At 43.2% G+C, this 26,357-nt stretch overlaps 1 protein-coding gene across 1 annotated transcript in view; it reads right to left on the reverse strand.

Annotated features, from left to right (window-relative positions):
- Positions 1 to 14,415: 14,415 nt before the first annotated feature.
- Positions 14,416 to 26,357, reverse strand: part of UBE2I (ubiquitin conjugating enzyme E2 I) — a 50,046-nt gene continuing 38,104 nt past the window's right edge. Inside the window, exons 2-7 of the mRNA XM_068244543.1 lie at positions 26,143 to 26,219; positions 25,962 to 26,045; positions 23,554 to 23,626; positions 18,329 to 18,438; positions 18,175 to 18,254; positions 14,416 to 15,661 (exon numbers count right to left, since the gene is read on the reverse strand). Coding sequence (XP_068100644.1) covers positions 15,598 to 15,661; positions 18,175 to 18,254; positions 18,329 to 18,438; positions 23,554 to 23,626; positions 25,962 to 26,045; positions 26,143 to 26,208 — 477 coding nt within the window. The 5' untranslated portion in view covers positions 26,209 to 26,219 and the 3' untranslated portion in view covers positions 14,416 to 15,597. The remainder of the gene's footprint in view (positions 15,662 to 18,174; positions 18,255 to 18,328; positions 18,439 to 23,553; positions 23,627 to 25,961; positions 26,046 to 26,142; positions 26,220 to 26,357) is intronic.

Genomic DNA, 26,357 nt, shown 5'->3' on the forward strand with positions numbered 1-26,357 from the left:
TGAAGTTGGAATAGCGGCAGCAGCCTTTTTTCTGAATGAGCATTTTCCACAAGCCCGGAGACATAATCAGTTTATTTGTGAGGCCCTGGAGTTGGTTTTGACCTACAATTGCTTTGCCTTTGATGGTCGGTTCTATCGCCAGATCAGGGGCACGTCGATGGGAAGCCCTAACAGGAAATCCCGTTCAAAGTGGGATTTCCTGTTGGGTATGATCGCCGGCGGCGATGGGAGGGGTGGGAGGGATGCTGCAAGGAAGGGGGAAACACGTAGCTAGCGCTAGGCTAGCTACATAATAAAAAAAACGTGAAAACCCACCCGCGGCCAAACGCTGCAAAGCAATCCAACGCCAGGGAGCTTAGAATCAAAAAAAGTGAGGTGGCTTACCTCAATAACGAAATTCTTGTGTGAAAAAAGAATTCCTTGTGCCAATTGAACAGATAACCAATAGCAAAGGGAGCGGAGGCAGCAGAGCTATGCTTAGTTGCCCTACCGTACCCCAATGTGCTCTGGTTAATCTAGCGCTGCTGGGTGGACATCCAACCTCCTTTGCCCTCTAAACTTCTACTGAGGTACCCCATCCAATTTAGGCCTACACCCGGGGCATTCGAGGGGCACTTCCCGTCACTGGGCACTCTATATTCCCCTCCTTCCTACTACATTATTAGGTGTCTCGTCTTGGCGGTGCTGGAGGCTGGCCCATCAGGCTGCAGACTGCTCAGCTGCTATAATACTGTATATATCAATCAGGAACATTACTGGCCTTTTTGTCATTCAAGGCAAGAAAAACCTATGCCTTGGCATTTCAAGAGGAACTGTCTCAAAAGTAATGACTGCCTTTGAAAGAGAAGGAAAAAGGTCCTCAGCAAAGCACAGTTGTGGCTGAAAGTCAAAGCTGTCTGAGAGAGACCATCTGACTCTAAATCAAATTATTAGAAAAGCTTGCTAGACCACGGCTCCTAAAATCACTGCAGAGCTGAATGAACATCTAAAGAACCCAGTTTCCACAAAAACTGTTTGTCGGGAGCTGCACAAATCTGGATTCCACGGAAGAACTGCAATTAGAAAACCTCTGCTCTCAAAGACAAATGTTTCAAAGCGTTTAGAATGGTGTAGAAACCGCCAGAATTGGTCCCTCGAGCAGTGGAAAAATGTGATTTTTCTCTGACAAATCATCGTTTACCTTATTTCCGACCTCCGGCCGAGTGTACGTTTGGAGACAGCCGAAAGAAGCAGTTCATCCAGACTGCCTTCTCCCAACTGAAAAACATGGCAGGGGTTCTGTGATGATCTGGGGTGCTATTCCTTGGAAATCCGCCGGGCCAATGATTTCCATTCATGGAAGAATTAACAGCTGAGACAATTTAGGAATTTTGGGGGCGACCAAGTTTATCCTATGGTTCAAGAACTGGTTCCGGAGGGAAATGCCATCTTTCAAGATGATAATGCCCCAATCCATACAGCTAGAATTGTTAAAGAATGGCACGAAGAACATTCTAATGAAGTTGAGCATCTCATCTGGCCACCACAATCCCCAGACCTCAACATTGTTGAGCATTTATGGTCGTTAGAGATTCAAATAAGAAGTCGATTTCTGCCTCCATCGTCTCTAAAAGAACTGGAGGGTGTTTTAACTGAAGAATGGGCTAAAATTCCTTTGGAAACAATTCACAATTTGGATGAATCAATACCTTGGAGAATTGAGGCTGTAATTGCCGCAGAAGGTGGACCCTACACCATATTAAAATATATGTTGTTGATTTTTTCAAGGTGTTTCCATTATTTTGTCCAACCCCACCCATAAAATGCAGATACCATATCCCCCACCCATCAAATTCAGATACCATGTTCCCCATCCATCAAATGCAGATACCATGTACCCCACCCATCAAATGCAGATACCATGTCCCCTGGGGATCAAATGCAGATTCCATGTCCCCCACCCATCAAATGGATGTTTCTTTAGCTGAATCAGTTTTTCTTAATTGGTACTTCTGTTGGCCCGATGAAGCGGGCATAAACCCGTGAAATGCGTTGCCTGCGCTAAATTAAAACTCTCTGTCACTCAAAGATCTCATCATTGAGGTAAACCACCTCTATTTTTAATTGTTTTTAATATAATTTTATTCGAATAAGAGCACCTCTTTCCCAAAATTGTGTTTCTCGCTTCAGGTTCACGCTTAAAAGTGTATATGTCCCTCTTGTTTTCTTCAAAGGCCGATAATCGGTGATGATAGCCTTTATTTGGAATAATAAACAGGCTCGGATTATGCATTATTTATTAATAAACCTGAACGTTATAGCTGGTTTTCTGTGCAACATTATTATATGGCAGCTCAGTTACCACACATAGCATCTTGGTTCTTTACAACAACCTATATAATCCTGAAGCATTGGGATACAACCTGGAGTTAAAAGAAAGAGAGTGGAGCCCTGGATTTGCTGAGAGGTCTATTACCCCCCAAGAAAATACCCAACACTATACTTAAACGGGCACATCGAATCTGGAAGCGTGTAAATAACCGGTACTCACCTAAAGCAAACCCGAACCAAAGCTTGGATTCAAAATGGGTAATTACCATGAAGAGCGGAAAGCCTCAGGATTCTATTGAGGCTTCCCTTGGTGGTCCACAGTCCTCCTGCTGCTGAGCGCACCTCCCCCTCCACATCAGGGCCGCACGGCTCCTCTTCCACATTCAGGGCCGTGCATTAAAAACTCGAGCCTGCCTGTGCATGCGCAGTGGCACGGAGCCTGCACTGTATTACATTTGCAGCAACCCATCTTCCCTGTCCAGCTGTGGCCCAAGGCCTGGGCCTTTCCAGAAATCTGTCCCTGTTCCTAGCACATGGGAGCAAACATTTCCACACACTCAAATTCATGATACTGGTAATGAAAAATATAACAACTCCCTAACACTGCTACTGCCTACCGAGCGCGCCTAAGTGGCTGCAGCTCTGGCGCTTTGAGTCTGCCAGGAGAAAAAGCGTGATATAAATGTTTTGGTGTCTTGTCTAGTCTAATAAATTGGAAGACGGAGGGCTGGATGAAGAGCAGAATCACTTGGTCAGCAAGCTTTGTACACTGACATAAATCAAACGCTAATTTTATTTAGAGCAATTTGCCTCTAAAAATACCTTCAGTAAAAATGCTGAATAAAATCAAAATGGACAGTTGTGCGCAGTAATGTAAACTCTGTTTATACCAAGTCTGTTTTGCAATCTCACTGTTAACAGTTATTAGCCTGCACAAAAATAGGAAGCTATTAAATAGCTCCCTCTCCTTTTTTTTTTTTTTATTTTACAGTTCCAACCAATCTTTTGGTAGCTTTCCATAATACCCGTTGCTATGGCAGCTGAACGTATTGCTTAATACACCCTTTGTTTCCGTTGTTGCAATTTCCTCATGAGTCTAGTTAGAGAGCTGCTTCTCAGACGGCATGAAAGCTGGGTCAAATCAAATATAGCTTTATTGGCATGACCAAGATTCATACAGGCATTGCCAAAGCAGGGGGTAATGGAGAACATGGAATAGGGAGAGGTAGGTGTACAGTGGGTTAGCAGTTCATGGACATTTTTAGGTTTACAGTTTATTTATGCTCCTCTTAGTCAATGGCATGCTGTGACATAGTGTGCAGCGATTGTCACTGTAGATTCTTCTTCTCCTAGTAGAATGTAGAGTATTTGCTCATCCTCTAATGTGTGAAAGTCTTGAAATAGTTCCATCAATTTTTTGAAGAAGGTTTCCCGGGTTGGGTTCTCACTTAGCTCTGTCCTCCACTTTGCAGCAACACCCCTTAAACCAGCCATTCTCAACCTTTTTACTCTGAAGGAACGCTGCAAATCATTTTTGCATCTCAAGGAACCCCTACAATTATTTTGCAGGAGGCATGGTCTTTAAAAGTAGGCGTGGCTGTTTATCTTACCACCCCTTATAACAGTGTCTCCTTAGCGTCTATCAAAAAAGGGCGCGTGGAAAAAAGGGCGCGGGGTGTAGCCGAAATTGTACGTTTGAATGCAAAACCATATTTTCGTTTAATATATTATAAACGATAATTTAGTGCTAAATAGGTTAAATAAACGGTAATGAAATGGCAAAATACCGTCTATAACAGTAAACAAATTCTGAAATAAAACGTCAAATAGTGTCTATAGAAAAAACCGCTATTTACACGTGTATTAAGCATAGTATTAGAATGGTAGGTTTTACAGGTATTTTACTACAATTATACCTAACTTTAGGGTCACAGATATATCTCCTTATTCCTATCCCTCTCACCTAGACCCCCCTTTTGTGTAAATACACATAATTTAATAAATTGTATATATGACATATATTGTACTATAACTATACCTAACCTTACCTATCCCTAACCCCTAGACCCCCTGTTGGTGCCTAAACCTAAGACTCCCCTGGTGGTGCCTAAAACTAACCACCCCCCTGGTGGTGCCTAAACCTAACCACCCCCCTGGTGGTGTATATTGCACTGTAAGTATACCTAACCCTCCCTGTACCTATCCCTAACCCCTAGACCCCCCTGTTGGTGCCTAAACTAAGACCCCCCTGGTGGTGCCTAAACCTAAGACCCCCCTGGTGGTGCCTAAACCTAAGACCCCCCTGTTGGTGCCTAAACCTAAGACCCCCCTGTTGGTGCCTAAACCTAAGACCCCCCTGTTGGTGCCTAAACCTAAGACCCCCCCTGTTGGTGCCTAAACCTAAGACCCCCCTGGTGGTGCCTAAACCTAAGACCCCCCTGGTGGTGCCTAAACCTAAGACCCCCCTGTTGGTGCCTAAACCTAAGACCCCCCTGGTGGTGCCTAAACCTAAGACCCCCCTGGTGGTGTGTATATTGCACTGTAACTATACCTAACCCTCCCTGTACCTATCCCTAACCCCTAGACCCCCTAGTAATGCCTAAACCTAACCATCCCCACTGCACAAACACGCTAAACACATATAAACAATAATATATTTAATCCTTAAAATACTTCACTCCAAATAACATGAATAAAATAATTTATATATTTGTCATGGAATAGGTAGCCTTAAAATCACGTATACATTAATAATATTAGAAGTAGAAAAAGGTATATATAATATATATACACATACAATACAATAGATAACCTTACAATCACTTATGCATTAGAAATCTTAAAATAACAGTAATATTTAAAGCGATATTTTAGTAACTATAATCAACGCATTAGAAGTGTAAAAACAAAGTTAATACCAAAAGCGATGTATTTCTAATACAATCAGGTTGAGAAACGTTATTTAAGCATTATACATATGAAAACGAATTTTAAATGCGAAAAGAAGTGTAAACGAAATTTTAGTTGTAATAGGTTTGTAAGCGTAATTTTAAAACGAAAAAACTATTTAAAACTTATATAAGCGAAATTTACAAACGAAAAAATAAGTATAAAACAAAGTCAAAACGAACTTGTAAACGATATTTGTTATAAACTTTATCCTGTAAACGGAGCCTTTTGTTAACACGATCCCTGTAAAACGCTATTTCTCGGGCGCCCTTTTTTTCCTGCCGGGCGCCGAATAGCCGATATTTTGCATTGCAGTCTATGGCGGCGCCCTTTTTGTCCACTATCCCTGTGCGCCCTTTTTTACTAGCCCGGTCTCCTTATTCTAGTGCTTTTTATTCATGTGCTTCTTTTTACATTACCCCCTTATTATAATGTGCTCTGTCATGCTTCTCCCCCCACCACCAGGGCCGAGGCAGAGGCTGGAGTGGCTCCAGCCTCAGGGCGCAGTGTAGGAGGGGGGGGGCGCACAATTCATTCAGTTGTCATTCCTAATTGTGTTTGAAGCAGAAAGAAATAGGAAAAGGGGATACATGGCAGTGACTGCAAGTCAGATAACTAGAGATTAAGGTATTAGGGAGGTTGGGGGCCCTGGGGCGCCTATTAGTCTAGTAGCAATCAGTGTGTGACGGCTGTGGGGGGGGATGGAGGGGCGCACTTTGGTGTCTCAGCCTTTGGTGCTGAAGGACCTTGTCCCAGCTCTGCCCCCCACCACCACGGGTGAAAATGACAAGAAGACCCTGCAGAGTACTCAAGGAACCCTGGTTGAGAAAGCCTGCCTTATTCATAATTATTACTTAATGGGCCATATGCAATTCACTTTTTCTCCTGAATATTCTCCTAAGAGATAATTTTTCATCTTTGATTTAGAATAACTTTTTCAGCATTCTGCAATGGAAAAATAACAAAAGGTTGGTTAACCACTTGCCGACCGCGCACTCATAACGCGCGTCGACAAAGTGGCAGCTGCAGGACCAATTAATCAGGAAACAGCCGCTCGCGCTTCCTGTCAATTCACGGCGGGGGGCTCCGTGAATAGCCTTTGGGCCGCCGATCGCGGCTCGCAGGCTAAATGTAAACACAAGCGGAAATAATCCGCTTTGTTTACATTTGTACAACGCTGCTAACAGTAGCAGCGTTGTACTAGATCAGCGATCCCCGGCCAATCAGCGGCCGGTGATCGCTGTCACATGACAGGCAGGAGCCTGTTAGAGGCTGCACAGGGCAGATCCGTTCCTGTGCAGCCTCCGATCTCCGGGGAAGGGAGGGAGAGGGGGAATGCTGCGGTGGAGGGGGCTTTGAGGTGCCCCCCCCACCAGGAGCGATCAGACCCCCCCAGCACATCATCCCTCTAGTGGTGAAAAAAGGGGGTCGATCTGGTCGCTCTGCCTGGTGTTTGATCTGTGCTGGGGGCTGTAGAGCCCACCCAGCACAGATAAGCGAAATCAGCGCTGGTCCTTAAGGGGGGGGGAGGGTAAAGATAGAGGTAGGAAAATGCCTGAACTGGTAGTGAGCAATTGTGTGTGTTGCAGTTTGCATTCAGTTTGGAGGTGGTGAAGTCCCTGGAGGTGAGAGAGCCAGGGCTCGCCCACATTTCCCTCTGGGTATCGCATGGTGGTTTGGGGGCCCCAGCAAGTGAGAGGCTGGGGCCTTCAGCTGTCGTGCGAACCAGTGTTTGTGATTTTAAATTTCTGTTTTTGCAGCTACCAGGATGCGGTTGACAGGTGAGTGGTTAGGGAGGGGACTGTGTGGGAGATGCCTACACGCGGCGGTCCCTGTAAAAGATGTAATCAATGATTACGTCCAACCAAGCCTCCCACCTGAATGCTAATTTGTGCAGATCCTGCTAGATCGGTATGGCATGCAAAGGGTGTATGACCGTGCACCTGATTGGCGCCTGCTGGCCAGATAGAGGTAGGAAAATGCCTGAACTGGTAGTGAGCAATTGTGTGTGTTGCACTGTGCCTAATACACTAAGGCAGTTATTACCACTGTCTTAAACCCAGTGGTTCAAGACATTTATAAACACAAATCAAACATTGATACTGGTATACAGCTTAAAAAAATAACCTGGCAGGCTAAGGGTTAAAGAAGTTCTGTGGGGGGTTTCTGAGGAGAAAAACAGACACTTACCTTGGGCTTCTATCAGCCCCCTGCAGCGGTAATGTCCCACACCGTCCTCCTCCCATCTGTCGTTCGCCGCCGACAGCCCCGGTCTAGCACGGCATGGGATCCAACTGCGGCTGCGCTACAGTGGCCACGCACCTGCTCGCTTCCGCCTGCGTCATCGGAAGCTTACTGCACAAGCGCAGTACAAAAAAACATTGTACTGCGCCTGCGCAGTAAGCCTCAGATGAATAGAGCGGAGGCACGGCAGTGCGCATTATTCATCTGTGTGACAGACGAATAATAGCCCGGTGCCTGGTGCAGGGAACTGCGGATGGGAGCAGGACGGCGTGGGACATTACCGCTGCAGGGGACTGATAGAAGCCCCAGGTAAGTGGCAGTTTTTCTCCCCATAAACCCCCACAGATCCCCTTTAAAAAACACTGTTTATGAAACCAGTCATTTAAAGCGGACTTGAACTCAGAAGTCCTCTCTGCTCTAAAAGATACACAACAACATAACCTTTAAAACAAAAACATTTCTTTGTTACAGCTGATACAAATCATGCAATAAATCTGCACTGTTTCTACTTCCTGATTCATAGAAGCAGACATATTGTTAAAAACCTGTGCTTTCCAATGAGCTTATCTGCTATCTCTGCCATGGCAGTCATGTCATACAGGGGAGAGATCAGATTACAACTTGTAATTAGACACAAATGAGGGTGAATTAAACAGGCTAAACTCTATAAATACATACAGGGTGCATTTCTCGGTTTTCCTTCTGTCCTGTGCAAGAGTTCAGGTCCACTTTAAAGCGGAATGAAACCCAGCATTTCTTCTATGCTCTAATAGAATATTTACAGCATACTTTATACAACCAGCAATTTTTTTTTACTAGAACAGCACTCAAAGGGTTACACACAGGACTTTAAAGTTCCCTGCCAGCAAAGCTGGACGCATCTGAACTTTAGATAATGTTATCTTGTATTTAACGTGTTTTGGTTTCTGGACGTAGAAACTACGTCCAGAAACCATGTGCGCTACCGCGCGCCCCCGCGGCCGATCGCGCGCGTGCACGCGCACTCCCGGCCGCGGATTCGGTAGTCAGGGAATCAATGTATCGGACTATGAAGTCCGATCACTGATTCCTCTCCCCCGCTGAAAAAGCGACAGCTTCTCTCGGAAGCTGCGCCTTTTCTGGCCATTCACTTCCTGATGCGCCACTCTAAGCGTGTGTTACGCTTAGAGTGACGTCATGTAAACAAACTCATGGCCGCCATCTTGTGGCCAAAAAGTAATACTACACCTGAAAATAAAAATGAATTAAAATCAACACACATTTACATTATAAATCTATTGTTTACCCCCCACCCTCCCAAAACTACCCAAATAAAATGTTTATTATAAATAAAAAAAACCATTACAATTAAAAAACAAACAAACATGTAAATATTTACCTAAGGGTCTAAACTTTTTAAATATCAATGTAAAGATGAAATATTTCTATATTTTTTTTATTTTAAACTTGTTAATAGTGATGGGTGCAAAATGGAAAAAATGCACCTTTATTTCCAAATAAAATATTGTCGCCATACATTGTGATAGGGACATAATTTTAATGGTGTAATAACCGGGACATATGGGCATATACAATACGTGAGTTTTAATTATGGAGGCATGTAATATTTTAAAACTATAATGGCTGAAAACTGAGAAATAATGAATTTTTCCATTTTTTTCTTATTCTTCCTGTTAAAATGCGTTTACAGTAAAGTGGCTCTTAGCAAAATGTACCCCCCAAAGAAAGCCTAATTGGTGGCGGAAAAAACAAGATATAGATCAGTTCATTGTGATAAGTAGTGATAAAGTTATAGGCTAATGAATGGGAGGTGAACATTTCTCTCGTGAAAACCACAGAACCTGAATGGGTTAATTGTATCAAGTGAGGAATGTAAATAAACACTTCTCTGACACTGCAGGCTCTGCTGAACAAAGTCAATCAGAAAGGATTTCTGCTTGTTAGACCATGAATAAAGCAGTTATAAATAAAATGCAAAGTCAGCTCTCGGAGAAAATAAAGTGTACTTTGGGAACGTATAATTTCTAAACGAATAATAATACTTCTGCACAAAAGTAAATAAGATAACTGTATGGGATATAAAAAGTAGGAAAACATGTTTTTATTGATTATTATGTCAGGGTTTTATACCACTTTAACCTTGTCAGTATTCCCGAGTGTAGCTCGGGTTACCGTTCATTACAAATAGCATTAATCCCGAGCTACACTAGGGGAGACCGATGGTACGGCTGCGTGCAGCAGAGCTCTACGATCACTCACTTCCCTATGGCCGCTGCAGTTAGTCTTCTCCATTTGCTCCTGAGGCCCCATCACCAAGCTAAGAATAAAAATAGACCAATCAGTTTAAACCTGGGTGGTACTTGATTGGTCCATTTTTTTTTTTATCAATCGGCATATACAGTATGTGCATAAAAATATGCATAAATTCAAAAATCTTTGCAACTCATTGATCATCTCTAGTCACAACATATTTGGCGTAGCAGCAAAAAAAAAAAAAAAAAAGTATAAATCCATTCTTAAGAATCATACTGCTTAGGTGGTAAATACTCAACCTTTTAGAAAGACAAATCGATGGCTTAGAAATGTTGGGACAAGATGCTCTACATGAAACTTGCATTCTCTTCTGCTAAGGGACATTTGTGCTTCAGACTTGGGCTATGTCCACAGTGTGGCATTTAATGGGACAATACAAATCCTATTGCTAATGCGATGCAATTCTATTGCAATGGTACGTACACAGTGTGTTAGGAGTGCAATAGAATCCACTAGAAAAGTGATGGCTAACTTTGGCACTCCAGCTGTGGTGGAACTACAAGTCCCATGAGGCATTGCAATACTCTGACCGCTCTAAGCATAACTCGGGGAGGCAGATGCATGATGGGATTTGTAGTTTTGTCACAGCTGGGGTGCCAAGGTTACCCATCACTGCACTAGAATAACACCTAGAATGCTGTTCAGTACCACATATTGCGCTGTCTACAGCTGCAGCAAAGCATACAGTACTTATTTGCTGTATGTGATGTGTATATTGTCCCCTCCATTGTAATCCTGTTTTCACATACAACACTGCAGTGTGAAAGTAGCCATTAACACTTTCCAATCCTATGTCAGACAATGGCCTTTTTCAGCATAGGTCCAATGCCATTATAGGAATTAAAAGTTGGTTTTCAGCACTGTTGCCAGATAAAATCCAGCACAGAGCCAACCCCCTTCAGATCACTGTCACACTTCAGTCTGACTCTGATCGCCGCCGATCAATTACACTCCATCATGCCATGTAATTTACTTACAAGGGTGCATTTGGGCTTGCCGCTGTGGGCTCCATATACATCAAGGTCAGTCATTTCCTTTTGGGAAAAACAATTCCCATTATCAAGTCACTGACCTGGTAAATTGGCAAAAGGCAATTGTTCTGAAAATTATACGGGAATGCTTTTGGTATAAATGAGCCCTTTTTCTATGCAAATGAGGCAGTCATATTAATTCTAGGCGACCTTAAGTAAAACCGCCAAGACACTTGTTAGGCTGAGATAGTTTGCTATAAAAGTACCAGTCTGACGTGAGAGTGATATGGAGGCTGCCATATTTCCGTTTACACAATATCAGTTGCCTGGCAGGCTGCGGATCTCTTTGGCTGCAGTCCAACTAGATTAGCTGCATGCTTTTTTTCCCTCCAGGTGTGTAATTCAGTCAGAGCACCTGATCTGCACGCTTGCACAGGGTCTGTTGCTTAAAGTATTAGAAGATCAGCAGGACAGCCAGGCAATCTGTATTGTTTAAAAAGGAAATAAATGTTAAGGTAGCCATACATCTAGCAATGTATGGCCAGATTCAACCAAGTGAAAAATCTCTATCAAACCTGATAAGAGAGATCAGTCAGCTGCCCATACACCACAGGCCAATTGCAGATATTCTAGAATCGACCTTGTGTGCCACATCCGCCGCTGTGCTCCCCGCTGGTTTCTGGGATTCCTCCTCCGCATGCACCACGTGGTTTCCTAGTAAGGGTCCACGTGTGGCATCACACACGCTCCTTAACCAGGAAAGCACGCAGGGCATGCGCGTATAGAGGGGAATGCGCCTGGAGCAGTGGAGGGACAAGCACAGGCTGTGGACAGGTAATATATACATTACATGGGGCACAGGGTCGGGGGTTTAGTCACGCTCGTCTGGAAATAGCACTCAGTGCCCGCCGTGCACCCAATCGAGCAAGTCAGCCCAAAATCTTGCAGTATGCGCGATAGATTCAGGATGTAAAATTGGTTGCATTGTCTGTTTGCATTGGTCGGGCATGCACTTGGCAGCACAGATTTACATCCAATTCGATAATAAAATTGGATGGTTGATCGGCTGCCAAGTCACCTGATGTATAGCCACTTTTAGCCTTCATATCCCTCTCAGATCAGGTGGGCTTTAAGCATGACTGGCATGAGGATTTCCCCCCCCCCCCACATTGGTCATTCTAAACACCATCCAGATGTGCCTTCTGCTTGGAGGCCACCAGTCAGTTTTACTCACAGATCTAATGCACTAAGACGACAAAAAAAAAAAAAAAAAGTATGGACAGCTAAAGGCAATGAATTAACCTGTCAGCTGCTCCCATCCACTAGCTGGGCCCTTGGCACAGGAACCCCCTGACACATGTAGTTGCAGCTGAGCACAGCTGTTCCATGTTCAGATGCAAAAGAAAGTATTTGTCTGAAGGCAGCAATATCACACATGCCAGTGACTCATCAATAGAAACATGCTGTTCTGCCATAAGGGCCAGTGTTTCAACTACAGCCAAATCTGCAGCATTTCCCCACAGGCGAGCACTGCCTATACTTTCAATTGTTTGCTTTCTGAACCGCACTGTGGTGAGATGGTGGACGGCATGCTGCAGATTTCTGTAGCCCGCACCCAAATCCCTAGCCACGCATGGCACATCTTAGCGATCTGGAAGCATGCTTGCATCACTTAAAGTGCCAGCCGCCTAGTGGAAATCGGCCCTTACGCAGACCTCCAGCGGAGTCTCCCTCCATGTGTGCATCACTGAAGGTAGATACTCCTTTCACTGTGGCTATAGCAAACGTTTGGTAAACGGCACACCCATATACCATATCCTTTTGCAGATTAGGCAGTTTATCTGCACACCCATACACCTTAAAGGACAACTGAAGTGAGATATGGAGGGTGCCATATTTGTTTCTTTTTAATACCCGACAGGCCTGCTGATCTGTTTGGCTATAGTAGTGCCTGAAAAACACCAGACAAGCATGCAGCTAACTTGTTCAGGGCCTATGGCTAAAAGTATTAGAGGCAGAGGATCAGCAGGGATGCCAGGCAACTGGTATTGCTTAAAAGGAAATAAATATGGCAGCCTCCACATAGCTCTCGCTTCAGCTGTCCTTTAAAATCTTAGACACCTGAAGTGAGAGGGGTATGGAGGCTGACATTTCTTCCTTTTAATAAATATCAGTTGCCTGGCAACCTGCTGATCTCTCTGGCGACACACCTGAAACAACAATGTGGCTAGCCCAGTCAGATTAGTCAAAACCCATCTGATAGTCATGCTTAAAAGTAAAAGGCTGTGTCAACAGTAAGTGCTCGTTTCCACTATTGCGGTGCGGAATCGCCTGGATTCCACCGCTGATGAAATCGCATGCGGATGCGATTCCCCATGCGTTTTTTGCCGCGAATTCGCATAGGTGAGGGTATATGCGATTTTAACCATGTCACTGCCTGTGTGAATTTACATTGGTACCTATGCGAATTCGCGGCAAAAACGCATGGGGAAACGCATGCGATTTCCCTATTAAATACATTATGTGCGATTCGCCTGCATTCCACACGCAGGCGAATTCTGCAGGGTGTTCCATGCAGATTTTCTCTGCACAATAAAACGCTCCTGCAGACGCATAAGTGGAAACAGGCCCATTCACTTATATTGTCTATGCGAATCCGCATACGCAAGACGCATGCGGATTCGCAATAGTGGAAACGGGGCCTAAGGAATTGCAGTGCAGCATAACAGCAGCATCATAACCCATAAACATCCCACTTCAATACAAAAGAAATGTCACATTCAGTTTGGCCTGAGTGCATTACTCTCCTGCAAGCAGTGCGATACTACAAAACATGCCTGGCGACATAGTGATGCTTCCCTAAATGTATGCAACATAATGGTATGATGTGCGGTACGACTTTACATCCCCCACCTTCAGGCTACTTCACAGAGCTCAGTTGCGTTGCAGAATAATCCTGAATGTTAACTCACTGCCCACACAATTCTATGGGCCTGTTCACAGTACTGCATTGTAACTGATTGCATTATCCTAAATCGCTGCATGCAGGCTTTGTGTTAAAGAGAATCTGTAATAAGAACAAAATGCCCCTGGGGGTACTCACCTTGGGAGGGAAAAGCCTCTGGATCCTATCAAGGTTTCCCCCGAGTTACTGCTCCCCGTACGTCAGGGATGTAAATATTTGCCTTCCTGGTTCCAGCACAGGCGCAGCAGGGGGAATCGGCCATTTCCGAGTGAAGAGCTGCAACAGCGCCACCCGCTGGAGCCAGGGAAGGTGACTATTGCACAGCCTGACAAATTGTCAGCTGTGCCTTCCGAGGGCCAGAGTGAGACCACCGTGGGACGGAGGAAGCTCCAATAAGATCCAGAGACAAATACACCTGTTTTTTGCTACAGAGTCTCTTTAACGTCTCTGTCCAGCCTCCATTACAGTTCACACCCATAACACAAGTGATATGCAACTGACTTCTGTGAGCCTAGCCTTAGGGGAATGGAAGCAGCAGGACAGCCAGGCAAGTTGTATTGTTTAGGAGGAAACCAACATGGCAGCCTCAATATTCGGTTTTAGTGTCTACTGGAATGTTTGTCAAGAAAAAAATAAAAAAAAATTAAATAAAAAGTTCACAAGTGTACACAAGTTATATTTTAATCACATTTCCCATCATATGTCATTGAAGCTTGCTGTCATGCCAGCAAACATTAAAACAAAGGCCTTACATAAACATACATCAGAGACAAAAAGGTATTTACTAAAGCGGTCAGTTCCAATTGACTTGTTTTATTATTTGCATCAGAATTGCGTTTACAGTGTTCACGAGATCACCGGATCTATAACAAAGATTATACTTACCAGAATATATCTTTTTTTATTTTTTTGGTTTACTGCTGTTTATTGAAGTTTGCATTTTGGGATTACAAACATATACAGACTAATCAGCCAATTACATCGAGATACCAGGCCAAAAAAATCTTTGCGTATCCTATGTTCCATGAACATTACAGTTCTTTTTACAGAATAAACAAAAAAGGGAAAAAAATAAAATAAAAAGCCAATTTACAAGCCAAAAAGGTTTCTGCTTTTATGGTCCTTTTTCATGAAAAAGATGAAGAAAAAAAAAAAACAAAAACAAAAAAACAAAACCTTTATATAAACAGTTTAATAAATCTAAACAGCAACACAGACAGAACGCCATATAAACAAAAAGGAAGTGATGCAGAAGCAAGTTGCTGACTGACTGAGGGCTAGGTTGTCCAGGGAGTGACACCCTAGTTAAAAAGGCCTTAAAAATGAAATCTGGGGAGGCAGGGAGGGGGTGGAATATGACATAGTTTTGTAATTTTCTCTTTTTACGCAGCCAGCTACAGGCTAGATATTATTCTAAACATCGTTTTAAAGCATGCCTGCATCGGAGAGCAAAGGAAAAAAAAAATAAAACTATAGATTACTAGTGGATTTATAGAAGTATAAAAGTTTATAATTTTACAGCAGTTGAAATACTGACATCAATATTAAAATAAAAGCAAGTTTTACATCATAACAATCAAAATACAAAAAGACGGAAGGAAGAGACCCTGTATGAAAAAACTGGGGGGAATATTCAGCAAAATTTAGAACTCTATACAAGTGGCGAAAAATGGAAAATGGCACACATATGACCCCCTCCCCTAAGTGACCGTTTGTTTTTGTATATAGCATCAATTTTGCAAAAAAATTTCTTTTGTAAACAAGTTCTTGCCAAACCAATCCCTTCCTTTTTTATTTTTTGTGTTTTTTTTAAGTTTTTATTGTAAGATGCCGCATGGTTGAAGCTTATGATGGTGCAAACTTCTTGGCTTGTGCTCTGACTCTTTTTTCATATTCAACTCTGTTTTGGCTGGAAAATAAAAACAAAAAAACCACACAAGCAATTAGTGTTTATGCGGAAGAAAGAAAGAAATGGACAAAGCCTGCAAAATCACTGGATGGTAAATGCTATAACAAATTTGAAGGCGCCATCTACACATTTTTATATTTTTTATTGTACAGTACAGGGGTTAGTGAGCAGAGCCATCAGCTGGTAAAGTACTTTATACGGCGTAGAGGTTATTGGTCTCCCTAAATAAATCGCTTTAGGCTACGGTCACAACGCAATGGTCACATTGTAATGTGAAAGCTGCACTACAAAGTCAACCCTATGTGACGTTCACAGTGCGATCTTAGAGTGCAGTATCCCAATGCAGTGAGATACTGCATAACACTTTTCATTGACGGCATGTTATGCACATGTTGCACTTTTCTGTACCGTTTTTACATGGAATGAAATGCAAATGCCATGCTGAGTGTAGCTTTAGTCCCATATCCTTTTAAAATGTAGGACTCTTGTGATCAGTGCCTGGTGACCATCTTCATTTATTACACATCTAACTTAACAGCAACGAACGTCCACCTCTCTGTAGCTCAGTTTTTTTTTTTTTGGGGGGGGGGGGGGGGGGGAGGGAGGGCGGGGGTGTTGTGTTGCCATGGATCTTATTTTTATCTTGAAATCCGTTAGAATATATATTTAGTTTTACCTATTCTATATTATTCCCATATGCTGATTTACCTACCTGGGGCTTCCGTCAGCTCCCTCCGGCCTGAACACTCCCTCGGTGCCGTCCTCAGCCTCTTCGATCTTCCGTGAAGGGCTCCGGTATCCCCTACCATTTGGGGCATAGTGCGCAGCACAGCTGCCCCCGGTCAGCTTTCTGCACCTACGCAGATGCAGGCGTTAGAAGCAAGACAGGGAGCGCGCTCAGCCATACTGCACATTCCCCGACTGGCTGCAGATACCCAGATCCCTTTTGAAAGATCAAGGAGGCAGAAGAGAGCACTGAGGGAGCAATTAGGCTGGAGGGGGCTGTCGGAAGTTATGTATGATTTTTCTCATCTATGGTACACTTTAAGGTTATCAAATTCCTTTCACAATTCACTGAGTGAGGGTGACAGGCCAGGCTGAGGGAGGTAAAGGGGGGAAAAAAATTGCCCCCAAAATGTTGCACACAGCATGTTTGCAATTTGTGCAAATCTCAAACGCTGTCGTAAGAATGATTCCATAGGGATACATTAGCAACAGCGCTTTGCTGATGGACAACAATCGGGAAAACAAACAACAACAACAACAACAAAAAAACTGAAAAGCACCTAAGTGTGAACCAGCACTGAATGAGCTGTCTGAGGAGAATAATGCACTGAAAGCAGAGGAAAATGTATCTTATTTCCAGCATGAGGTAAACATTTGTAAATTGTGAGTGAAACTTGTTGTAGTACCAAGGAAGTTTTTTTTTCCCCCCTTTCAAAGAAGATACTCTGGTTTGAGAGATGCAGAGACCAGCACTGTCTGTGTCACATTTCTCATTGTCTACAGACTCCCCTTTGCTAATGATTTCTTCCAATGCAACTGCAACCTACACACAACGAATTACAGCCTTTGTCTCTGATATTTAGCATTAAAAAACAAAAAATCTTACATAGCTACTTAGACTTTTGTACACCATAATTTTAGAACACTTGGGGTTTTTTTTTTTTTTTAACACAAAATATTTAGTTGCACCACTAACACATACAAAGATAAAACACTCCTTCAAGCCTATGAGCATTTCAGTGCATGCTTTTCACCCTTCTCTTTTCATAACTAGGGTTATACAGGCGGCAGCCATTACTTAGTAGGAGGTTTAGTAGTATTAGCTTAGTAGGAGGTTTAAAAGCATGGGTGTGTGGGTCATCAGCTACCCTCCCTCACAGGGGCGTCATCTATGTGAAATCTCACACAAGCTGAGATCACCTCCCTTGTGACATCAGTAGCAGCCTGTTTTTTTTTTTTTTTTTAAATCTCCTCCACCAGTCTGCCGGATTCTGTCCCAGCAATATAAAAAGGAAGGGAGGGGGTTCCTCCAATAAGTGTAAAATATTTTATATTTGTCATCATGCAGCTGAAAAAAGGCTGCTATTTATTATTATAAGTTAGAACATAGATTTTATTTCTGAAATCTTGTATTTTTAATTTGGGTCCACTTTAGGTAAAAATAAAAGATTTAAACTTACCTGGGGCTTCTTCCAGCCCCCTACACTCCAACTGTGACCACAACATCCTCCTGATCCCCTCAGAGCAGCCGCGACCCCCGCAAAGCTGGGCTACTGCGCATGCGTGTCCTTGAGCGGTGTGCTCCCTAGTCACGCTCTCAGGGTGCAAGGAGCATTCTGCGCACTAGCGAATTACGCGCAGAACACTGCCAGCTACGGGATGTGACCAGGGTGCACGCGTTGCAAGGCGAGAGCGCTTACCACTACGCCACCGTGCTGCTTACTAAAGAAATAAGCCCTTCTGCCTGAACAAGATATTTCACTATATTGCCCACGCTGGATACTGACCAGTAAATTGTGTATGCCTCTGCTTGAGCTGGATCTTGTATATTTGGTTCATTTAGAAGTTCTTGTATTCCTAACAAGATCTGCGGAAAGATGGAAAGAGTCAGCGAGAGAATGCAAGACAGACGATGCTCCACTACAAGCATGCAAAACCAACCTGTTTTATTGTGATTGCTGGCCTCCAATCCTTATCTTCTTCTAAGATGGACAGACACACCGTGCCTGATGGATAAACATTAGGGTGGAATAAGGGAGGCTCAAATTTACCTGCAGGAATAAATAAGAAAAAAATAAAAATAAAAAATATCACACCAAAATAAATAAATAAATGGTGGAGCATAATCGCTTCGTGATTCTCGGCATGTGCCTAGTAATTTCCTATTTATGCCTAGCAATTCTGGAGCATTTGGTTGTATTATTTTGTAGTGGTTGTAAACTTTGAATTGGAAGGGAACAGCTTTGGATAAGACAAGGGGGAAAAACAACAACAACAAAAAAAACAAACAAACACACTTTTGAATCCCTGTAGCTGTGAAATGGGATGTCCAGAATTCTGAAGCAGTGCTTCAGTTTGTGTTATCTCCACGTGCCAAAAGCAGCATATTAATAGATTGAGATTCTGGATTTGGGTGCTTGAAGTTGGGCAGAGTCACCTCTAGTGGAAAAAAACGGGGCCTTAAAAGGAAACCTGAGATATGTAAAAGAGCTGCATTTATATACACCTGGAGCTTCCTGAAGGCCCATGAGTTGCATGGGGTACCTCACCATCCTGCTGCTATCTCGCACGGTAATCTGGCCAGCCTCTTCTGCACATCTATGCAGCGTGAAAATGAACTGATCACATCCGGACAAGGTGGATTTCGATTGGTTCATTTTCAAGCGGCATTCATTTGTAATAAAATTTTGCATAACTCTGAATCAACTGCAACACAACAGTATAAAAGTAGACCAAGAGCCCCATTAACATCACTGGGGATCTACCCCACCAAATCAGTTTTCAGTGATCTGCTACAAGATGGCCATCAGGTGAAAGTTTGTCCGCACTAACATTCGGCACAGGAAATCGTAGCAAAGAGGACAGATGTTGGGCCAAGCAGCAACTACTTACATTACTGAAGCAGGAGGAACCACCAATAGTGCAGTGCAACATTTTTAGGCTACTTTCACACTTTGGATTAAGCAGTATCCTCACCCAGCAAATGTAAATTATATAGTGTAAAGGTGCGTACACACGCACTACTGTAACGGACGGGTCTGTCAGACCCTCCAGCTGGGCGGGCGTTCTGCCGACAGTAGCATGTGTGTACGTGGTGTCGGCAGACTGATAAGCCTTATCAGTCTGCCTGACATACTGTACACACGCACTACTGTCAGCAGAACGCCCGCCCAGCGGGAGGGTCTGACAGACCAGTCATTTGTTACAGTAGTGCGTGTGTACGCACCTTAATAGTGCATTCCTGTAGAGGCATTCTGGACAGCACATGCGCATTTACAGTTGTGATAAGGCATATCTGTCATATACTGTACTGTATGCCCTGCACCACACGGTGCGTCTTCTCCCATTGTGCTGCACATTCTCTCAAAACAGGATTACAATGAAGACCCCAGTGTTAACTAGCCTCAGTCCTAAAGCGGACCTGAACCTCAGAACTTCCTCTCTGATCTAAAAGATAAACAGCCTAATAACCTTTAGGCCTCTTTCACAGTGAGACGTTAAAGTTGCACGTTAGAAAAAAAGTTTCGATGCAGACTAACGCACAGCAATGCCAAGTCTGTGCGACATTCACAGTGCGTTTGTGTGTAACGTGTAGTGTTATTAGACAGTGCTGCATGCAGTGCGTTATACACGTTATTAGCTGCGTTGGACTGTTTGCACATGCTCAGTAATGACTTGGAAGCATACTTTTCATTGCCTGTATGCGAAGATAACGGGGCATTAAGTTGCAACTTTTTGGGGGCATTGCGTAGTAATTTGCATTGCGACTTTAAGGCCTCTTTCACAGTAGAACGTTGCGTTTTGATGCAACGTTAAAGAAAATCATTTATTACAGCTGATACAAATCCTACAATAAATCTTCATTGTTTCTACTTCCTGCTTTTATGGAAGCAGACATTAACATCCTGTGTTTACAAATTAGCTGCTCTGCTGTGGCAGAGGAGATTCCTGAGCTGACACAGCTGAGAGATCAAATTACAATGAAAGATGAGAGGGTAGTAGACAAGATAGACTCTAAATACATACAGGGTATATTTATTAGGTTTTCCTTCTGTTCTGTGAAAGTTCAGATCCACATTCATCCCTGAAAGTTTAGGGACCTTTGTGGGTTTTTGAGTTTTTGATAGATTTAGTATTGTTCTAAATCAAAAAAGGTATTCTTGTATCATCTCCCCCCCCCCCCCTCCCCCTCCTCTGATCTTACACTTGGATATTTGGCACTTGCTGCAGCATTTCTAGGAGGATTTTGCTTTATTCAGGTCATAGTTCCCCAAGAGAAATATAAAGCAGCTAATTGGCAATCATTGCGCAGATAATTGCTTTAAGTGTCTGTCTGCATGTCAGAGCTCTATAGTCAAGCTGCATCTCACAAAAAGGAGGAGAACTCAGTGGTGAAAGGCACATTTCAGGTATTAAGAAGACTAGTGCACAAGAGGCATGAAAGTCATGCAGGTCAAAGTGAAAAACAAACCCCACTCAGAGATGGAAGAGAGACATCTTATCAATTCGTGTCGTGTTGCTGAAATTTAATCATCAATGTGGCAAAGGACATAAGCAGCATTTGAAGTCCCCCATTGTGGGACTATTGCAGTGCAGGTTGCTGTACAATGCACAGGAACACTTAAGGGGCCCATACACTCAGCCGATTTTCTGGCCGACCGAGCGATCCAAATCGAGCGATCGCCAATTGGTTGGCCAATCGACCGATCGATGGCCGATTTCGATCGACTTCTATGGTTTTCCATCGAACTGGCAGGGTGGAAAATCTAGGTCGATCTGATGAGATTGCTTATTTTGCATTGGCCTTAATGGAAATCTGATGGCAAAAAAATGCCATCAGATCGAATATTTAATAGATTTAAAAAACTGAAATCTATTGGAATTCGATCCTGGAAAAAAAATAAAAAAATAAATAATAATAATGTTCTAAAAACGCATCATATACATTGGCAGCAGATAGATCATCAGATGCATTTCTTATCTGATGAGTGTATGGGCACCTTTACTGTCTCAACTACGCTCGCTAGAGGACAACCAACCACTCAGTCAAGTCTTTAAAGTGTACCCAAGATAGGCCGTGTGGGTGTATTTATACTTACCTGGGGCTTCCTCCTGCCCCATTAGGTGTGTAGGGTCCCTCGCTGTCCTCTTGTTCCCGGTAATCTGGCCAGCCGTGCGATTCTGCGCATGCCGCTCACCTAAAGGAGCTGGAAGTCCCAGGTAAGTATAAACACACCCACACGGCTCATCTCAGGTTCCCTTTAAACATCTGCATAATGAGTGTCAATTAGCTAGATTGAATTTATTTATACTTTATAATATGCTTAGAAGTTTGCATATTCTTGACCATCGCTACTATGGTACTTTAATGTAAATATATGCAGCTTTCAATGAATTTATTTATACTTTATAATATGCTTAGAAGTTTGCATATTCTTGACCATCGCTACTATGGTACTTTAATGTAAATATATGCAGCTTTCAATGGACTAATCAGAGCAGCTACTACATCTAATCAGTAGATTTCCAAGCTACATAAATAGACCATAACATTTGCATTTCCCCAATACCTACTAGACCATGATGAACAGCGAGTACATGAAAGTTTTACTGTATTTTTATGCCTCGACTAAAAAGAAATTAGCACCTCCTTTACCAGCCCTGCTATCTAGGCATTTCCTCATGGAAGAAATCACATTTGAGCCGCAGTGCAAAAATGCACGCAATTCTTACCCCCATAGGAGAATTGCAGGAGCCATCTGCAATTCTGTATAGAAGCTCCAGGTAGATCTACTTGCCTGGGGCTCTCTTCAGCTCCTGGCAGCTTGTGTCCCTCGCCGTAGCTCCGCTCCAAGCCAGGGTCCCCTCCGATGCAGCAGCGGACATGGCGAGGTTGGCAGCCTCTACGTGGCCATGTTCACGTAGTTGGGAGTATTCGACACAGGTTGGCTGCTGCAGAGGAGACCCAGGGCCACTGGCTTGGAGCAAGGGACACATCAGCTGCAAGGGGCTGGAGAAAGTCCCAGGTGAGTAGATCTGTTTTTTTTTTGTTTTTTTTAAACACCCCGGATGTATTCTTTAAAGAGACTCTGAAGCAAGTCTAAATTCCATTTATTAACTTTTATTCATTTGAATCACCCTCAGCCCTGCTAAACCGCAGCAAAACAAGGGGTTTATACACCCCAAATCCCCTCTCCTGTGTCTGGGGAGCGCTTCCTGAATGAGGCAGAGCTAATGGCTGTAGCTCTGCCTCAGCGTGTCAATCCCGGCTGATCGCCGCCTCTCCCCTCTCAGTCTTCCTTCGCTGAGAGGGGCGGGGAGAGGCGGAGATCCGCACGGCGATTGATGCGCATGGAGCCAGAGCTGCAGCTCATAGCTCTGCCTCCATGAGCAGCAAAATCCACAACCAAGAAAGTTGTGGATTTTGTGGGTATAAACCCCTTGCTTTGCCACAGGATAGCGCCAGTTTAGCAGGACTGAGGGTGATTCAAATGAATACAAGTTAATAAAGAGAATTTAGACTTGCATCAGAGTCTCTTTAAGGGATAGCCCGCTCTGCATTAAAGCGGAATGAAACCCACCATTTCTACTTTGCTCTGATTATTTACAGCATATTATATACAACCATTTTTTTTTTCATTACTAGAACTGCATTCAAAGGGTTAACACAGGCTTTAAAAGCTTCCCCGCCAGCAGAGCTGTCCGCTTCCGAACTTTAGATAATGTTATCTTGTGTTTAATTGTGTCAAGTGAGAAATGTAAACAAAGCGTTCTCTCACACTGCCGAGTCCCCTGAACAAAGGCAGACATCTGATTAAGTTATAGGATGAATAAAGCAATTATAAATAAAAACGTAAAGTCATCTCTCAGAGTAAAATAAGTGTACTTTAGGAACGTATAATTTCTAAATGAATACTAATGCACAAAAGCAAATATGCTAACCGTATGGCATATAAAAAGTAGGAAACCATGTTTTTATTGAATATTAGGTCAGGGTTGTATACCGCTTTAAGGATAGCATAGGACAATGTAAAGCTTGCCATGAAAGTGAAAAGGCACAGAAACCCATAAGTCAGTTCGGAGGAAAGCCGCAGCCAAGGAAAAACGATCAGCTAGGTTAAACACACAATTAACACTGATGCAGAAATTCTCTAAAAGGTACTTACATTTTGGGGGCGAAGAGGGATAATCATCCTTAAAAAGCATCCGTAATTTAAATAATCCTCCCTCCCAGGGGGTCTGCAGCAAACCGAAAACAAGTGGAAATTGCAGAGGAGTTAACAGTAATGTCTAAAGAGATTTCTGTAAACACTATTTTAATTCTCCACAGTTTCAGTATGGACATTAAAGGGGCCCATACACTCAGCCGATTTTCTGGCCGACCGATCGCAAATCGGTTGGCCAATTGACCGATCGATGGCCAATTTCGATGCATTTCCATTGAACTGGAAGGGTGGAAAATTTAGGTCGATCTGATGATTTTGCATTGGCCTTAATGGAAATCTGATGGCAAAAAAAAATGCCATCAGATCGAATTTCAATAGATTTCAAACTGAAATCTATTGGAATTCTATCCTGGTAAAAAAAAAAAGTTCTAAAAACGCATCAGATAGATCATCAGATGCATTTCTTATCTGCTGCCAATCTGACGAGTGTATGGGCACCTTTAGGATGGTTTAGACCAGGCTTGGGCAAACTTGGCCCTCCAGCTGTTTAGGAACTTCAAGTCCCACAACACATTTGCCTTTATGAGTCATGACTGTGGCTGCAAGACTCCTGCAATGCATTGTGGCTCCTTAACAGCTGGAGGGCCAAGTTTGCCCATGCCTGGTTTAGACCACACCATGTAACAGTATTTATAGTCTCCACTGGCATCTGTGTGCATCTCATATACACAGTCCTATAGTTTTGTTTTTTCAGGGCGGTAAAGTGGATACAAAAATTATCCAACTTCAACTCAGACTGACTCTGGGTATCCAAAATTGCTCTGACTCTACAGCTCCGTTTTATAACCCAGTTAAAGCCCTCTTACACCAAGCCAGATTTCTGCCAGAATAAAACCTATGAGCGTTTGCATCCTTTGAGTGATCTAAGAACGGGACTGCAGGAATTTCTGCCTAACTTAAAGACAGAACATAATATTTAGTACCAATTTTTATGGCAATTATCAGAAATGCTTCCTATAACTAGTGACTGTATATTAAATGTTGCCCCGCCCTCCCAGTGCCGTTTAGCCTAGGCTTTGTGTCATGCAGCCTTCTGCCCCAGAGCAAGACATTCAATGACTGACCGCTGCTGTGAATGCCCTGGGAAGTGAAACTGCAATGCATGAGTACGGTGCCAACATCTCATCTGGAAAAGCAGGTGTAACAGTTTAACGTGACAGAAGGGTCACATTAACCTGTCTCATGCCACAACACCATCAACGTTCAAAAGATGATTAAAACGTGATACAGAAAAAACTTCTTGTGGCTGGCCACACCAGTGGCGGGGGAGACCCGCGCAATGTTTTGTGGCCGTATGGCTTTGCCAAGCTCGTGATCCTGAGCCCAGGTTGAAGGGACAGTATCCAAATAGGCCCCAAGGAGTAGACCGCTAATTTCAGCTCAACGCTATGTCAATTATTTTGGCGCGGCTTTAGACCGTAATGAAAATTACAGCTATAGTGGCGCTCAGCAACTGCCAGTGCCCAAATTATACACCCTCCCCGCTCTCCAGTTGCAACTTGTAGAGGGAATGGTATTTAACACAGGCAGGAGTTTGGCTGCAGCAGAGTGAGCAGGCTTTCAGCTTCCATCTACGCCCAAATTTGTCCACACCATTTTGGAAAGTACGCCCCTCCACTCAGCCATGCAGTTTGAACTTTGCTCAAGTTCTCAGCCCACATCAGGGATCAGAAGCTACAGCCAGGGCTGTGGAGTCAGAGTTGGAGCAATTTTGGGTACCTGGGAGTCGGTGGTTTCATAAACTGAGGAGTGAGGTGATTTTTGTACCAAATACACAGACCAGTAAGTATTAGGCCTTTTTCACAACGTGCCCCTAACGCAGCGCATGTAGGTTATGAAATTGGATGTTATTTTGCACTGCGTCGTGTCTCTTGGTGCGCAGTTTGTCGCATACTGATGGAACAAAAACGGTGCATGCGTTACATTTAAAGAAAAAAAAATACTGAGCATGTGCAACACACAACGCAGCAAATTTATTGCTAAACGCACAGCATGCAGCACTTTCTAAATATTGCTACACGTTACACACAACGCAACGTATGCACTGTAAATGTCGCACAGACTGTTTTGCTGTGCATTAGTCTGCGTTATAATTTTTTATAACGTGCGACTTTAATGTCCCACTGTGAAAGGCCTTAAGCTAAGGAGTTGGTACAAAAATCATCCTACTCCGTTCATGACACCTCCAAATCCATGTACCCAAAATGGCTCCGACTCCACAGCCCTGGCCACGGCTCAAGACTAATCTCGGCAAATGTCTTCTAAAATTTTATTAGCACAAAAAGGCGTATACAAAATGTGAACATAAATGCACAGGCTACATAGAATTCAATAAAATTCAGCCTTACCCCTTTCTTGCCTGGAATAGCACATTCCCAGTTCATCAAGTTCATTGTGCCATCTGGATTTTTTGTTGGTACTGCCACAAAACCCTTGGGTGGAAGAGAGGGAAAGATTAGAAACAGATAATAATAAATCATCATCATCATCATCATCATCATCATCATCATCATCACTAGTGAGACTTACGAAAGGATGGTCTTTTCGCCAAGCTTTCCTCTCCTGTGCAAGTCTGCTTAGGGCTATGCCAGACATAATTTAGATTCCTACAAGTATAAAAAATAAAATAAATAAATTATAAAGTCAGTACTGAAAAAACTGATACAACAATGTTATATTGCAAATACAATGTTCTAATTTGTTATTTGTATTTTTCACTGAATCTTTGTTAATCTACTGGTACA

Source organism: Hyperolius riggenbachi, chromosome 7, assembly GCF_040937935.1.
Source record: "Hyperolius riggenbachi isolate aHypRig1 chromosome 7, aHypRig1.pri, whole genome shotgun sequence".
In the NCBI taxonomy this organism is placed as follows: Eukaryota; Metazoa; Chordata; class Amphibia; order Anura; family Hyperoliidae; genus Hyperolius; species Hyperolius riggenbachi.